Here is an 18,207-nt window from a genome sequence, read left to right as displayed (position 1 = left end):
CGCGGTGACGACACACCCCCTCAGATCAGAGCACAGTGGAACATTCCAGAGAAAGAACATCAAAGTGAAAACGAGTGAATTAAATCAAAATGACCGTAATTGAAATCTATCAAAACTTAGAGTGTACCATCACAGGGCACTTGTGTAAGCAGAAGAGTTGGATTGATGACGGTGTACGGGAGGTTGAGTTACTTTTCAAGAGACCGTCTTGGTGAGTTAGTTGTGCTAAATTAATAATAGCAGGCTGCAGCACGAGGTGCTACGTGCTACTTTGAGATTATATAATGATTTTCATTGTCAATCTTTGAGTTTGAGGCATTGTTTGCTGCTGTGATGTTCAAATCAGGGAGGGGAACAGAAGACCTGTGTGCCAGGAGTTATAGGCAACTTTTGGCGAGCGTCTTGGTGAGTTGCAGTAAATGAGATGTGCTAAGTGGCTACTTGCTAACAATAAGGGTGGCTAACGTGATGTACAGCCAAAACGAGGTTTCAGTCCATCTTTCCAATGTGACGTGTGACACGACTACTGTAATGTTATGTTAATGGGAGGCAACATGTTTTATTCTGATAAGTTAGCTCATGATTTTGTTTTGATGCTTTATTTATTTATTTTTGTACTTTGATGTTAAAAGAGTATTTATTGTGTGCAATTGAAGTGCAATTGAACAAGAATGTAAAAAACACATGATAATGTGATATAGCTATGTCCATTAGCCTATTTAATGGGAAACTTAAGTCATTTTTGTTAAAGATGGTTTATCGTAATTCATGGTTCATTCACGGTGGAAAATATATTGTAGCGACCTCCGTAATGTCAAGGAGCAGGAGACTTACGTTGGTACAGGCTTGTTTATTGCAGCTTCACAGCAACTCCCAGTTATACACACAGCCTTTTTAGATCTGCCGCTTCTCAGGAGACACACATGGACTAGAGCCGGAAAGCTACCACAACAACGTGCCGGGGCAGGAAACACGCATGCACATTCGTTCCTAGTCAGACATCAACATTTCCCTAAAACCCAAAATCGCCACAATATAATTCATGTTTTCTGGTTAAAAACAAGCAATTCATGGTTTAAAGGAATACACAACTATTTTAAGATGTTCAAATCATAATTGACATCATTGACCATATATGGAGCTGGAGCAAGAGTGGAGGAATCCCTTCACGTAGCGTAGCCGCCCCTCTTGTTTACCCTTTGGAGGTCCTGCTAACGCACAATAGACGGCTAACAATCTGCCTGACGAAGAAATAATGAGTGAGTCCATATTTTCTATAACAATATAATTGTTAGGTAGGGCCCAGAGCACATATTTGCACCGGGGGCCCATGGCAATGACGTTACGCCACTGGACCAGGACTCATAGCCACCGGCTTCCCACCCGCAGACATGGCCAATTGTCTCTGTAGGAGCTTCTGACCAAGCTGGAAGAAGTACCGCTTCTGGCAATGGAACCCAGGTCTCTGCGGTGGTGGTAGGCAGTGCTTTCACCTCTACACGACCCAGACGCCCCGAACCGTTTGCCTTCTATCTGCCTCCCTCCTTCTGTCGCTCGATGTGAAGAAGTGCCCGGCCTGTCCCGCGTCAGGAAGCTCACTGTCCCCGGAGCGTTTCCTGTCTGCAGATGGATGGCTGCCCAGGAAGGCTGAAGCCGAGGCTGCCAAGAGCGCTCGAGTCAACTGGGAACCGGGAAAGTTGTTTACGTCAATGATCTCTATCCTTCTCGAGTTTTGGCCCACGGAGCTGCATCACCACGGCGCCGTGGTGATCAGAAACAAAATCGGGTCAGTCGATCACCATCAGACACTTTGCTCGTTGGTGAACCACACTTGAGAAAGTCATTTTCTACCAAGTTAATTGCCTATGATTACTTGAGATGCTGCTAAAACGTTAGCATGCGCACTGGAGCGAGAGAGATGATTTTGCTGCCAGTCCTCTTGTCACATACAGTATATTGGGTAACAGTAAAGTGACCAATAGGCCAAATTAAAAAAAAAAAGTCGTCCTTACAGATCTCACTCTAACTCATTCTGGATAAGAGCAGCGGCCCAAATTGCACATTGCTGACGTTTCAGACCTCACATTTTTTCCGTGTAGTTTTTCTTTCTTCTCCGTCCATCTCCCTGATGTTAGAATAAGAACAGCTCTGAAGAAGAATCCTGGTAGCGTTCCCGCTCTGGTGAATGATGATTTTCCTCCGCGTGGTGGTGATGACTGGTCCTCTTGCTGCTGCCTGGTCCTACTCTAAACCAGAGAGCAGGATTAGGAGCAGCTGTGCCCAGAACATTTCCTGAAGTGGTTTTGAGGCTGACCCAAGACCAGCTGCAACAAGAGAGAAGGCAGATAGCTGTGGCCGGGCTACTCATGCGATGTATCATCACCAGTGTCTCGCAGCGACCTCCACACGGTCAACTCCTCAAGAGCCCAGAAAAGCAGGTTGTTTGCGTTAACAGTATGTTGGCCACGTGCCACCATGATGTCACTTTCACTTCCAATGGTTTGAGGAGTGACCGGTTTAATCTATTTGAAGAGGAGAGCGAGGTAGCATACTAACAGACTTTTCACCCCCAGTTCCCCTCACCCCCGACCAGGCGCCCCGACCAACCAGAGGAGGCACTAGTGCAGCAACCAGAACTCATACCCCACCGGCTTCCCACCCGCAGACACGGACAATTGTGTCTAGAGGACCGTCTGAGCAAGCCAGAAGTACCGCTGCCGCGAATTGAACCCGGGTCTCGTAGGCAAGTGCTTTTACCTATACACCAGTGGTTCTCAAATGGGGGTCCGGGGACCCCCAGGGGTCCTTGAGGGGGTTCCAGGGGGTCCCCAGCCAAAAGGGGGGTAATTTATTTATATAAGTAACACAATGACTATTTCGGTCATGGGTTTCATACACTTTCAGTAATAAAACATCTAAAAGCATCAATTGTATTATCATATGGGGGACCGTGGGACAAAATCCTATCAAATGGGGGTCCGTGGTCTCATCTTTGTCAGTTTAGGGGTCCCTCATGGGAAATCTTTTTAGAACCCCTGCTATACACTACCCAGACACCCAGGGGAATATCTTTTGTATCTATCCTGTCTCTGTGCATCAAGCTTTTTTTCAAACATCTGTTTCAAAGAGTTTCTCTCTTTCAGTCCACGTGCCTCCTTATTGACTGCTGTTCATTTTCACCTGTCATTTGTGACTTGTGCCCCGCGCCTCCTCCGTGATGCAAGTCCTTGTTTTTGCCAAGCAGAGTGCGTAGCCGTGAAAGTAACAAGCCTCTATCTGTCACCATCCACTCTCTCTGTTTGCTGAATATTGCAGCGGAAAATTGTCTGGGCTCACTCAGCTGTCTTTGGCTGTATTCACACAGGATGAGAAAATGCAATTTTTTGCTTTTCCTGGTTCCCACACACATCGCCACTAGAGACGGAGACACCTACCCTATAACAGCCCCAGTTTGACACCGGTGGTGGGAAAAAGTGGTTTTCACATCTGGCTTTTCCACCTCTAAAGATTGATTCCTTTTCTTTGATTAAGCACGGGCAGAATCTGGCTTGGAGTGTAGATTTGGCCTGAGAATGGCATCCAGATTCGACCTGTTTCTCTTTGAAGCCAGATGTGAAAATCCAGTGTTGCTGTCTTGCACCGGTGTAAACAGGGCCTCACTGCGCCTCTCCTCCTCACATCTCATTTAATATATTCACAAAGACCTGTACTAATCAGCCTCACTTTCTCCTCTTCTCCCTTTTTATCTTTTCAAACCAGGTGGCTTTTCTGGGTCCCACACTGTAATTAAAATTATGCAAATGAGGTAATCTTGTAAGACAAATCCTTCTGTCTCTGTTAACGAGGACCCCCCCCCTCTCCGCTATATTGTGTAATAGAGTTTTTCTCTAAATAAACCAGCAGCTCTTCCTCCAGAGAGCTCTGCCAGTCAGGATCGGTCATTCAGACAGACAGTCAGGATCAGTCATTCAGACAGACAGTCAGGATCAGTCATTCAGACAGACAGTCAGGATCAGTCATTCAGACAGACAGTCAGGATCAGTCATTCAGACAGACACTGCGCTCTGGCTGAGTTGCAGTGGGAAAATGATCCAACAGATAAACTGAAAGAAACACAGAGTGAGTTGAACTGCTGCTGCGGTTGCTATTTATGGATTAGCCCAGGGAGTTCCCAACCTTTTTTGTCTCGTGACCCTATACTTTGACGTCACAAAAATCTAACTTTTTTTCTCAAAATTCTGACATTAACTCGGAATTCTGACTTTAATCTCAGAATTCTGACTTTATTCTCAAAATCCTGATTTAAACTTATAATCTCAAAGATTTTCATCTAAAAATAAAATAAAAAATGAAGAGTCACTCACAATGTTGATTGAGGCAATGGTTCATTGATGGAAGCATTTGCAGTATATAGTGACATTATGTGACATTAGTAATGTCACATAATGCAACACTGTTTGGATGTCACCTGCAATTACCACTTATCACCATAGGTGTCACTCAAGAGAACAAAGCTGAAATCTTGGAGTTATCACTTTAAAGCAGGACTAAACCCCAAAACACTTTTTTTTTTGCTTTTATCCAATATGACTTTAGGGTGGTGTGTGAAGAATTCTGGTAAAAATTTCCACATTTGAGACCAAATTTATAATATTCTACAATCTTTATCATTTTCAACAAAGTGCCCTCTATGGGTTCAAACCTACTTTTTTTTTGCCCTCCAAAACGGTACAACCTGACGTCATGGCGTACTCCCCCCTTCCCCAGTCCCCACTCATGTGAAAAATGTTTTTTTCATGTGATTATTACTGTAGTTCACGCCAGGAGAGTTGCAACATCTCCATTCACTCAAATGGCCCTGTTTTTAGCGCGAGCCCTTTAAGAGCGCAATGCATCATGGGTAATCGCCTACTGTGGCTAATGTTAGCAGCTAGTTAGTTATGTTACATGGCAGTAAAATGCCACTGTATGACCAAATTGATATAACTTTTAACCATTTCGGGCAAAACCGTTTCCAGCGTTGGTTAGTTGTTTATAACGTGGCTATATTTATAATATAGCCACGTTGATACACTGTCATGGAAAAAAAAAGAAAAGGAGATTGGGAGGCGGGTAGGGCTGCACGATTAACCGTATTTTCATCGTCATCGTGATATGAAAATGCGCGATGAACACATCGCAAAAGTCACGTGTTATCGCAATTTTTTTTTTTTTTTTTTTTTTTTTTTACAGTGCACCTGAACGCAACATGCAAGATACCGGCTGAATAAGTGTCCAAATGTTCATGTCATTCTCGTCATCGCAATATTGAACAGTGTTATCGCACATCGCAGCTTTTCCTCATATCGTGCAGCCCTAGAGGCGGGTCATAGCCTCTCTGTCGATGATTTGATTTGACAGTTCTGGCCGTTGGCGTTGGCCAATGCTGGCGTGTTCCACCCCCAAATCGATTGTGTTCTGGCCAGGGGCGGACTGGGATCATAATTCAGGCCGGGCATTAGATACCAAGCAGGCCAGGCCGATACGGGCCGACGCGCGTGCCGGCGTCCGAAGGGCGGCGGCGAAAAATTTGGGGCGTTTGAAGCTCAATTTGGGCCGTTTGAAGCCCAATTTGGGCCGTTTGAAGCCAGATTTGGGTCGTTTAAAGCCAGATTTGGGCTGTTTGAAGCCCGATTTGGGCCGTTTGAAGCCCAATTTGGGCCGTTTTCATTCATTTTTTTTTCATTCATTTACCTTTATTTATTCAGGAAAGGTCAGTTGAGAGCGCAAGCCCTCTTTTACAATGACGCCCTGACATTGAAGAACAATTTGGGCCAAGTCCAATTTTACAATGAGATGCACCCACTTTAAACCTGAATAAAGTAATAAACCCACTAGTAAACCAGTAGGCGGCGCCTGGCCTGCTGTTCAGTGAGTGGCCTGGCCTGGCCTGCAAAAAAAAATATATATATATTTATTTATTTATTTATTTATTTATTTTTTTTGCAGGCCAGGCCAGGCCAGGCCACCGGGCATTTGCCCGACGTGCCCGATTATGCAGTCCGCCACTGGTTCTGGCGCAAAGCGAGTGGGTTCCAGGACGAACAGGCTCTCTGAGGCACGTGCCAGTTACGTTATCTTTAGAGCAGCGCAGTAAATACAATATTCCTGGAATGCGAGTTTAACGAAACAGTTACATGTCCTCTGCATTCTACATCAAATAAAGACATTACTGTTTGTTTTATTTTGTACGTTACATACTTATTGGCCAAGTTATGTTAGTTTATGGGCTAGGAATTCTGCCAGGGTACAAGGGATTATAGGCAGCCATCTTGCCTGCAGAGTTTTCAAATCAAGTAGAATACTGTTTTGCCAGAAATCTGGGGGGTTTAGTCCTGCTTTAAACTCAGAACAAAAACAAAAACCCAAGTGACCCTAATCATCTTCAGTAGTATTAAATTGTGTGTGGTGTAATTTTTTTTTAAATAAAAATAAAAATTTCAGACGACCCTATTTAAATTCCAGGTGACCCCACTTAGGGTCGCGACCCCACGGTTGGGAACCACTGGCTTAGCCCCATGGCTGTGATAGCAAATAGTGTCACGTCTTATTATATGGCTTTACACGACAACAATCAGCGGAATAATTAGGAGCTACTGTAAACCTGTTGATGTGATTTTAGAAATGAGCCGTGAGCTACAGTGAGTCTTATGAGGTGTAGCCATTGTTGAGGTCCCACCTGACCTGACACAATGAAAGTCACAATGAAATGGAAAAATAGCATTTTCATCTTGTTAGCTCATTCTCCATATCATAATATAACGAGTAAAAAATAAATGCCACAAAAATGACATGACTTTACCTTTGCTTCCTGGAGAACTGTGGTTACTTCATGGTGCACCAACCAATACCCATCACAGATTTATGATCCATTCCAACAACTTTTTTAACTGACATGAGTACAATGGTTAATTTTTCGGTGGTCACCCCCGGAATCTGTTTCCTTTTTCTAAGACAGCATGGCCCAGTCACTGCAATTTACTCACTTTGAAGAATCCAAAATTAGCAACAGCTCAAGATTATTATTATTATTATTATGAGTATTTTTGAACACATTGAACAGTCCCTCTTTGAGTTCTGTCCCACCACAACATCCTGTTTCAACCAGAAATACAGTGAATTATGAAAGCAAGAGTAAAATTGCTTTCACATGTGAATTATAGGCAGGGCCGGTTCCAGAACAAGATGACTAGGCATGCATCCTAGATAAGAAGGGGTGCTTTGACATGTTATTTTACTAAAAATAATGCATTTGACCATCATTTCAAGTAGAATGATACCACCCAACCCAAGCAAGAATATTTCAAGTGTTTCAAGTGCTTTACTGAAATATTTGGACCATATAATGATAATACAATTATCACAAAAGCCATAAATTCACATCAAAGAACAAAGAAAAACAACAATTATAATTCAAGTTTAAACAGTAAGTGTGCAACTGCAGCATTTATTTAAATTTAATTAATTTATTTTTTTATTTTTACTTTTCAACTGAGCATGCAAACAATTAAAATAAGGGTGCAATGCATGCTTTTGCACCCCTGTAGAACCGGGCCTAATCAGAGTCGTAACAGAGTCACAACATCTCCATTCACTCCAATGGACAATTTTTTTTACTCTCAAGAGTTCCAGGAAGTACGCTTCTGGATTAAGCAGCACTGTCGAGTTGCAGAAAAATTGACAGTTTGTGATGTACTTTGAAAGATTTTTTTTTTTTTAATCAAATTGTAGGCTACATTATCAGCTTTATTTTAGCATTCAAAAGTAGCGCGAGACCCCTTCCTGGCTGTTCATTGGCTAATGAGCATTTTGGTCCTCCGCTGATGCCACTCTCTCTCTAAATTGCTCTGACTTGCACGACAATCACATTTCATCAATCACACGTTTGCAGCACAGGTCCATATACGTAAAAATCGGATTTGTTTCTTTTCTTGTTCAGTGAATGAATGAAAGATGCGTTTCCATCACAGCACTGAAAGTCCTCAAATGGACTGTGGCATGCTTCACTGGCACAGTGCCAAGGGGATTTGTTTGGACCCTCTGAACCCCTCACTCCCAACAAGTCTACTGGCTTTAGTGTTGTGGATAGAATGCACCTGGCTTAGCACCCCCGCCCCAACCACCCCCCACTCTCTCTCTCGCTCTCTCTCTCTCTCAACAGGTGTGGAGCAGAGAGAGAGAGGGGAGTATGTTTTAGAAATCCTCCAAACTCATAAACACTTCCCTCACTGACACCAGAGCTTTGAGGAGGTCAGGTCACCTCTGCCTCTACCGTGGCCTGGAGATACACGAGAGAGGAGAGGTCTGACGGCACCAGATAATAAACAATTTGTAGCATTTCAACTTTGAGTTATTTTAGTCAGCCTCAAATTATGTAAATTTATACATTCTTCCCAATATTTGCACAAGGATTCTTATATATATTTTCCCCAGTGTAAACAGCAGGACTGGTTATGATTCAACCACTTCAGGAAATGACATTCCTTTTTTTTTTCTTTTTTCCATTTCCGCCCTTGTAAAATTATTAAGAATGACAGATTTATAGCATAATTAGCGAATAAACTTCCAAACAAACAAACTGCTGAACTGAAAGAGCTGGAGCTGAATTGGCTCAAACGGGGGAAAACAGGGATGCATCTGGGGAGCTGATAATGTTATGTGCTGCACACACTACATCTGAGCGCTCCTCAAACATCCTTGTATTTGTAAGTGTCTAAAAGCATCTCCCAGCCATGCAAACATCTGATGGAGACTCCAGCCAAGGACACAGACAGACGTCCCATTCAGAAGCCCAGGCAGGGACTCCTGCTTGCTGCTCTGCAGAGCTGTGTGTTCCCCTGCTTCACCATTCACACTGGCACTTTGAAAGCCTGGCTAAAGAAAGGGGTAGTGCTAGCATAGATTAAAAAAAAAATGAAATTTGTCCGGGGGACTTTTATTGTGAAATGTACAATAAATGAACCTACTGTTCCATTACAATGTCCCAAATGGCCCCAGTAATACATGAACACTAAATGAGCACTATAAAGATCGAATCAGTATTATGGTACAGTGTGAAGATGTTCAGGTCAGGTGTTATAGATCTTTATTTTTTTGTTTTTAAACAAGAGTTTATGCATATTGTTCATTCTTTGTTCAGGATATATACCTCTAGTGCTGCATCAGCGGAGTGTAATTCATGATGAAATCATTGAGGTCCTTAATAATGTATTAATTCATGTAAGTGTTTATAAAGAATGTTCATGATTTCACTGTTTATGATTCAGATCCCACTTTATTATTATTATCAAATTAACAGATATTATTCATGGAGTCCACACAATAGGCCTACATACAGGTATGCATGTTATAATAGAGAATTATGATTTGTGAAGAACTGACAGGTACATTTTTGTTTCAATCAAGTCCAAAGACAAATATTTGTGCTGACAAATTGGCGATTAATTCCCAGATGGAATGACACGTGGTGACACATGGTGGTGATGGAATCTCCAGTGACGATGAGATGGCCTACCTACTGTACAGGAAACAGGTGGCACCCACCCACACAACAGTCTGTCCTCCCTGTTACCATCAGGGAGGAGATACAGAACACCCAAAGCACACACCAACAGACAGGAATACCTTCTTTCCTCAGGCCACAAGACTCAACAAATAAATGACACACACAGACAACACAACACGCACACCCCCCCCCCCCCCCCCCCCCCCCCACACACACACACACACACACACACACACACACACACAGGCACACATGTACACACACATCTTGACTGAAGTGTAATAATCCTGTTGTATTGTTGCATTCGCACATTACCACTGCACAACTTGCACCTTCTACCGACAAATTGTGCTATTTATTATTCTATATAGTTCTATTCTATTGTGTTTCACACGGTTTGCCTTATTTACACACTTTACACAGATTTACTTGTTTACCTATTTACTTGATTATGTAGGCCTACCTACTGTTTAAGATGTTTTAAAGTCTCCTGATTGGATGGGCCTAGGCCCAGCCAGGCCCACCCATAGCTATGCCCCTGATCAACAGCATTGTCTGCTGTCATACTTTTGATTTCCCAGTCTGTAATCAAATGCTATTATGAATTGCACCAATACCCAAGAAGCTGCTCTTTCTCAAAACCAGCTCTGCCAAGTGAAATTGAAGCTTCTGTAAAGACAAGGACTGGATTCTCACAGGAATGGAGTCTGCTGGCAGTCTGTGCTGGCTCCACACACAGTCAGAGATACATCCAGTACTTAAAGCTAATGTTATTGTTCACCACACAATAGGACAGCTTATCTATTTTTCATGTTTTATCCCATCTATAAGGGCATATATAGCCTAATAGGCCTATATGTTTTTTAAGCAAACAGAATCCCCAGATTTTCTTGGTATTTGGTACTTCAAATACCGGTACTAAGAAAATGGATATTAGACTATAGGAATATTAGGCTATAGGAATATTAGTGATGATATCGGAGATAAAAGGTCACCATCGACCTCTATTGAGTAGGCTACCACTGACACACACACACACACACACACACACACACACACTCACACACACACACACACACACACACACACACACATACATTATACTCCATCTGAATATTCTAGGAATATTGTAGTGATTTCCATCAGTGTTTAATTCATGTCTTACTTAACTGTACAGACTTTAGTGTAACATAACCAGTAGCTTAACACCCCGGCCTCCTCCCCCGATAATTTGGGGTCCCATATTTCTTACCATCCACCCACCACCAGTCGTCCCCAACCAGGTCTTTGAGAAACACGGCTCTAATGCTGCCTTCATGTGCTCATCATAAGCTCCGACTTCCAAGCGTTATACTCGCATTCAATGTGCTTTTGGTCAGAAATAATTGCAAAATGGACCCTGTAACAAAAATAGAATGTTTTATTTTAGAAATCAAGTGGACAGAGCTACTTTCTGCTGCTGGCTGCGGCACAATGAAAAGAAGAGAAAATGTGCATCAGGATTTAATTTGCTAGCCAATAGAAAAAGATGTGGGCTTATATGCATGTGTAAAGGAGAAGAAAGGCCAGCACTCTCAAAATGTCCTTTTTGTTGATTTAATAAAGCATCTTATATGCATGTGAACTAAAGGCTGTTGCACACCAAGAGCGATGCGAATATACAGCACGAAATTGCTTTGGAAATTTTGAACCACCTGTGAATCACAGCAACAGATGTGTAGCCTACACATCGGAAGCGAATTTCTGAAAAATCGACCTTTGTCCGAAAAACGCCGCAAAATTTTACACATTATTATTATGCTCCATAGAATGCTAAACAATGCCATAAAATAATAAAAAAAAAAATTAGACGACCAGTGGTTAATATGGCTTCCGTCCTCTTTTGTTACCACTTTGCTGGGTCGTCCATGTGCGATCTGGTGGCAATGACCATTTCCCGACCATTTTTTTTTATTTCCCGACACCGACAGCACCTGAACGCATCATACGAGCCTGATCCATTGATCCAGACTCCGTCTCCTTTTCCACGCCTCCCACTTTCACCCCTATTGTGGTGAATCTCGCGGAGTCGGCTCACACACACACACGCACACTTTGCTGGACTTGCCCAGGAGTTGGAGCGACTGATCGAGGACGCCACACCGATCATTTCAAAAGACACCGACGGATTGCCTCTCGTCCGCATGGATCTGCGTTGTTTTTCAAAGGGATTTCAGGGAGATGCATTGATTTGCGCCATTGGAAACCGAGTAACGTAAAGCCTGGTGTCGGTGAGACGGATCGCACACACACTGGTAGTAGGCTGCAAAGTTGCAAAAGTAGTTTCCCTTGAAGTTCTCCCCCCCATACTCCCTGTTTCTCCAGCCTGTAGACCCATATAGCCATCATGGCGAGGCGGACATGGGAGAAGTCCCCGGTTTTAACGCCGAATACGCGCTCTACGTTGCGGAATAAGCACCGCGGGTTTCACCGGGACTTGTCTGCGTTTTTGTGGAGCTTCGTGTTACTCTGCTCGGCTCTTTCTTGTGGATATTGCGGCGCTGAGACGGAGTTTTCCATCCTGGAAGAGGCGCAAGTTTTGGCCGAGCAAATGAAAAAGCTGTCCTCGCAGGAGCTGGGGGTGTTTACCATGCAGGTAAAAGGCGGAGGAGGAATGCAATGCTCTTTATCTATTGTTACACTTTGTTTGTTTTAGTAGCTTTACACATTTGGGACGCCTGTTTTAATATGGTTTTCCTTCTGTCGACCCGCAATGTCACACAAAGTGGTTGTGAAAATAGCCTACACGCTAAAACGGTTTCGAAATAACACATAGGACAACTTTGTTGATAGATGTGTGTTGATAAACGTGTTGCCAGACAATGCGCTTCTTGCTTGGCCAGTGTTGCTTTGCGCAGGGTGATTGCGGATATCGACGGTGTTGCGGTGCAACGACAACACTACAGACGCTTTGAAGTTTAGGACACTGTGTTTATCTGGGGCAGCAGGCAGCACGCTGGCTGCACTGGAGCAGTGCCGCTGTTTGGGTCTGGGTGGCTGGGTAGTTCAGGTCAGGATTTTGGGCATTCATTATTCCCTAATCTGGTTAAGTAGGCCGGTTTGTTTACCGAGGTCAGTGTTTCACTTCATTTGATGTCTGTAATGTAGGCCTAGGGGTAAACAAAAAGCGGGGTAAACTATAGACAAGCAAGTTAGGATTTAGCAACCATAAAGAAATGGTCAATTTAAGCTATGTATTCATAAAAACAACACACCTTATCCTTACGACTTGCACCAGTTTGGTACTATTTGGTATGATCAATTATATGCTGTATGAATTTAGGCCATAAATGTCTATGCCAGCCTAAAAAGGTGGCTAAACTCCATATTGCAAATTTAAACTGCACCCTCCCTCCACTACATCCCAGTGTAAAGTATCTGTGTAGAGTGAGGAGGATGGGGGATGTTTCTTTGAACTTCACATTGTTGTTTGAGATCTTTGCTCAAATGACAATAACACATGCGACATTGTATCTTAAGTTGATTGTAGCCCCCTCCTGTGCTTCACCTCTTCAGTGTCAGAGACTTTCATTTGAAGAAGCAGAACACACTCAGCTTGTGGACACAAATTAATTCCCATTACTCCAAGGGGAACATCAGCAACAGATAATCTCTAAGCAAATATAAGGATAAATCAAATGTTGCTTTCATATCATGTGGCCACATTATCATGATTATTTCCACAAATAATCATAAGTGTTTGCAAATGACATTGATTGTATGGATTTTTGACTTTTAGTCATTTTTGTGTTCTCTTGAGTAAAACATCCCTGTATTAATTCTACTTTGAATTGATAAATGATTTAGATTTCTTCTTTTTTTATCACATATTTTTATTGATTTTTAAATTGCAAACTTGGTCAATCTTACAATGATGAAATGGTTACATCATCATCATATAACAGCATTATGATTTAGATTTCTAGTAATTTTACAGTGGAGCCACATTGAGTCACCAAATGGCAGGCGGTGCAGGGTGCAGTGCTGGTAGTGGGGGGAGGGGAGCTGGGGGGGGGGGGTGTTTAGCACTTCAGAGGCAGGCAGCTCCTGGGGCCCCCGGGCCCCAAATGGTGTTTCATCTCCTCTGCTTCCACACTGATCCAGGCTGTGGGAGTCGGCTTTGAGGCCTGCCTCTGATCCCCCGGATTCGCCTTTGTCACCGGTCATCCCTCCCTGAGCCACAGCCCGCTCTCTCTCTCTCTCTCTCTCTCTCTCTCTCTCTCTCTCTCTCTCTCTCTCTCTGTCTTTGTCTCTTTGTCTTTCTCGGTTCTATCCTCATATCATCATTCTCGTTCTTTCTACTATTTTTTTTGTCCTGCCTGTCTTTTTCTCCTTTATATTTCTTGTTCTTCTCACTAACGAGTCGACACATGCAATGATCAGTCCTTTTCGTCCGCTCTTCTCTCATGTCAGACGTAACATGTCTCTTCTATTATAGCTTATGCTGAAATGTAATGAATGCAAACCAATTAACAGGCTTCTGTCGTTCTCCTTTGCTTTCTCGACTTGGCAGTTAGTTTCAGATTTGACGTTGCTCTGCCAGAGCATTTCCAGCAAATATGCCTTCAGCCTGGTTTCCATCTACGGCGCGAAAGAGCAATTTTTTTTTTTATTGTTTTACAAACTGTGGAAAAGTGAGTCTGAAGCTCATTTGACTTTATTGAAGCTGTGTGATTGGTCAAAGCGGCTGCCCTGAATGCCAGAGATGTGCGTCCAGTAAAAACAGTCGAGTCCTCATCTGCCCAGGCTGAAAACAGCTGCAGGAATCTGTCGGCCATACTGGCTGTAGTGTGTTGACACCTGCACCGGGGCTCAGATGTGGCCCGGTTCTGTCTGCAGGTGTGTTGAGTGGAACTGGACCACAGACTGTAAAGAGTTGGATGCCATGTGTGTGGTGTGACCCATTGGTTTATGGACTCACATTCTGAAGCTTCAAGTTTGGCATTTTGGCTGCCGGTCTTGGTCTTTGCACAGTTGCTATCGGTGATCGGCGAGCTGCACGATCACCGGACAGGTGACCTGTCAATCATGCCCAAAACATAGTCTTCTAACTATCGTCTGTTTTAAGGTCCTTACACATCAAGAGCGATGCGAATATGTGGCACGAAATTGCGATGCGAGTTTTGACCCACCTGTCAATCACAGCCACAGATGTGTACAAGTTGGAAGCGAATTTCTGAAAAATCGACCGTGGTTCGAAAAAAATAAACACAGCAATAACGCCCAGCGAAACTTCGCCGTTGGTATGCACGGTTGCATTGACTGATATAGCTTCGGAAAATATTATAGACGTGCGAATTAATCGCATGAAAAAAATGCTCCCGATGTGTAAGGACCTTTAGTCTAAACAAACAGGTGAGTTATATCGTACAGTTGTCACGAAAGGTGAAATTGGCTATACAGACCAAAACCGTTTTTTGAACCAGACTGTAAAACATTATTTAGGGTGTAAAAACGGGCATTTTAACATGGCGGGGAATGGGCATTGACTCGCTTTTGCAGACAGCCTCAAGTGGCCCTTTGAGGAATTACCATTTTTGCATTGAATGTGGAAGGAGAAAGCTGCCCCTACGAACTGGATGTCTCTCTCACTTTCTCTCTTTCTTTTGCCTTCTCTCTCTCTCTCTCTCTCTGTCTGGACGAGAGGCAGTGATTTTCCACTCTACAATTCTGCTGGAACGGGTTTTATCCGTCCAGTACAATTTTATTGATTCAAGTTCATTGTCTCTAGCAGGCATTTTCTCCTGATGTGTTTTCTTTCTTTTCGGGTACAGAGGTAGGGCTGCAACTAATCATTATTATTATATTATTTTCTTGATTAATCGGTTAGTTGTTTTGGTCTCTATATAAAATGTCAGAAAATGGCGAAACACATCGATCAGAGTTTCCCAAAGCCCAAGATGACGTCCTCTAACGTCTTGCTTTGTCCACACAACCCAAAGATATTCAGTTTACTGTCACAGAGGAGTAAAACGAAACCAGAAAATATTCATATTTACCAAGCTGGAATCAGAAGTTAGACTTTTTGTACAGACATGTTAACCGTGTGCTTTCTGACGGGACCTGGAGGTTTTTTTTTTGTTATCCAGTGAGCATCCAGGCCGGCATCATCTCCCCATCAGAAGCGTAACTGTACCCCTCTGCGCCCCACCCCTCATTCTCTCTGGCACATCTGTAACTTGAGGCTGGCGCTGTCACTGCTTCTGAGTCACTGGGTCAAACGTGTCCAATCTGTCATTGAGTTGCTCCGTTCTCCAGGGAAGTGAGGGCGGAACAGTTGCCACTCTGTTAAGTTGACGGGTCAACCTTTCAAGACTTGTGTTTCACTAGATTATTCTTTCTCTGGTGATTTTGTTATCCCCCTGGACATTAAGCACATCCCAGTAGCATTCACAAAATGGGCATTTGTCAAGGTCTTAAAGTGTTATTCTGTGATTCATTGGTGTTCCGTTTCAATTCATTAAATTGATCAATTGACTATTACATTACTATTGGTTATTTATTTATTCAGTGAACCAATTCCTAGTTAAGTTGTCAGCAACTAGTGCTAGTTGCTGATAGTTGCTGTTTGCTGACAACTTAAGTAGCCTACAAAGTAAACGGGTGTTAAATTCATTTACCTAACTGTATGTCAGTGCAGTGATTTGCATTGTATTTCCATTGTACTTTAATATAATTTACATATTACACGTGTTTTCTTTATTCAAAAGGGCACATGTGTGGCACTTGTTGCAAAATGCCATTTGTCATGTCTTTGGTTTGTTGCTGGCTGGCTGTGGCTCTCAGCTTGAAGTTAGTTCATGCAAGTTCACAGTTGATGTGCTGGCCATATTCACAAATTTAAGGTCCACAAATGAAGTGAAACAGATTGTCTTCCTCTTCAAAAAAACATTTTTTGTGACAGTAAATGATTTATGACAATGATTTTTGGCTTTGAAAGCTTGATGGATGTTGAACCAGATCTGCGATACGAGCTAACGAGCATTTAATCTCCGATAATATTTTCACTGGCTCGAAGGAGGAGAATGTTTTACATGGCAATTTGGACTCTATGGGTGCTTAAGCCCTTTCAGCCTACTAGGATCTAAATATGAAATTCACAAATGTCTTTTCCTGGGACCCCCCGTGTCATTAACACACAGAGCTGTCATGTGGGCGCCCGCTGGAGGCATTTTGGGTTCCACCCCATAGTTTTCGGCACACAGGCTTTAATTTATTCACCTCTGGAAACCTGGAGCAACCATAAGGGTGTAGCTAACAGGCGTATAAAGATCATCACTCACCGCTGTGTGAGAGCTCCAGGTCACTATGGCCCAATGGCTTTTACCCAGAGCACCCCCCCCCCCCCCCTGGCTGATTATTTACGAAGGAAATACCACTACGCTCATTTTAAGGACCTCAATCTGTTCGCTTCGTGGTCTGAGAAGTGGTTCCTATAAAGCGGACGAGGGGGAGAGCAGGGAACTGCGGTTTGTTTTTGAGGTCGGCTCGTCCAGTATCCTTAGGGCCCCTAATTGAATATTGATAGTAATTTGAGGGTGGGGTAGTGGTGGTGGGGGGGGGGGGGGGGGGGGGGGTAGAAGAGGGTGTGGTGGGTGGGGGCTGTACAGGAAAAGAGCAAATGTGGGGGTCGCCCTGGCCCTATCATTAAGCCTGTGATTTTCTGGGTTGGGTTTGGTCCAAGAGTAACACCATGTGAGAGCCCCTCTGCCTGCTCCTGAGCTATTTTCTTTCACTTGGAATCAGACATGTTTGCTTAAACTATATCTACTCTGTTTCTCTCTTCCACTGTCCCGTCTCTCTCTGTATTCACCTGTCTTCATTTCATCCTGTCCCGTCTCTCTCTGTATTCACCTGTCTTCATTTCATCCTGTCCCATCTCTCTCTGTATTCACCTGTCTTAATTTCATCCTGTCCCATCTCTCTCTGTATTCACCTGTCTTCATTTCATCCTGTCCCATCTCTCTCTGTATTCACCTGTCTTAATTTCATCCTGTCCCATCTCTCTCTGTATTCACCTGTCTTCATTTCATCCTGTCCCGTCTCTCTCTGTATTCACCTGTCTTCATTTCATCCTATCCTGGAGTTTCCCTCTCTTCTTCTCCTCACTCTTTCCCCCTCTCTGCTGGCGTTATAGCAAAGCAGCAGGGGAGGGAGGGGGGCTGCTGGTTGCATATGCAGCAGGGATCAGGAGGATCTCTGCAGTGCAGCTTCAAAGCAGCGCTGCCTGGCCTCGCCCCCTGGCTGCTCGCTCAAACAGCCAAGGTCACTGTGAGCCTGACGGGCACGCCACTTCCTGCTCAAGGTTCTGCTCTCTCAATCTACATGTCGCTCTCTCTTTCAACCGTTCTTTTTTCTATCTGTCATAAGGTTGTCAAAAGTATCGATAAGTATCATTTTTTAAATGGCTACAATAGTCATTTGCAAAAGTAATGCTTTATCTTAATGAGAAATCAAACATACTACTAATTTCCCCCTCCCTATCATTAATGGTATCAATCCATTGCTCCAACAAGCTCAAAGTGTTCTGATAGGCTGCTGAATAGAGCAGGGGTAATCTGCTGTGTTCTGATAGGCTGATGACTAGAGCAGGTGTAATCTGCTGTGTTCTGATAGGCTGATGA

The 18,207-nt window shown here is 43.5% G+C and overlaps 1 protein-coding gene across 1 annotated transcript in view; it reads left to right on the top strand.

The window, feature by feature from the left end:
* The first annotated feature begins 11,906 nt into the window (after positions 1 to 11,906).
* cachd1 (cache domain containing 1) overlaps positions 11,907 to 18,207 on the top strand; it is a 134,027-nt gene continuing 127,726 nt past the window's right edge. The window contains 1 exon segment of the mRNA XM_083647765.1: positions 11,907 to 12,179. Coding sequence (XP_083503891.1) covers positions 11,931 to 12,179 — 249 coding nt within the window. The 5' untranslated portion in view covers positions 11,907 to 11,930.

Source organism: Poromitra crassiceps (genome assembly GCF_964638095.1).
Source record: "Poromitra crassiceps genome assembly, chromosome: 12".
Lineage (NCBI taxonomy): Eukaryota > Metazoa > Chordata > Actinopteri > Beryciformes > Melamphaidae > Poromitra > Poromitra crassiceps.
The sequence above is the reverse complement of the archived record's forward strand: the minus strand, read 5'-3'. Positions and strand labels throughout refer to the sequence as shown.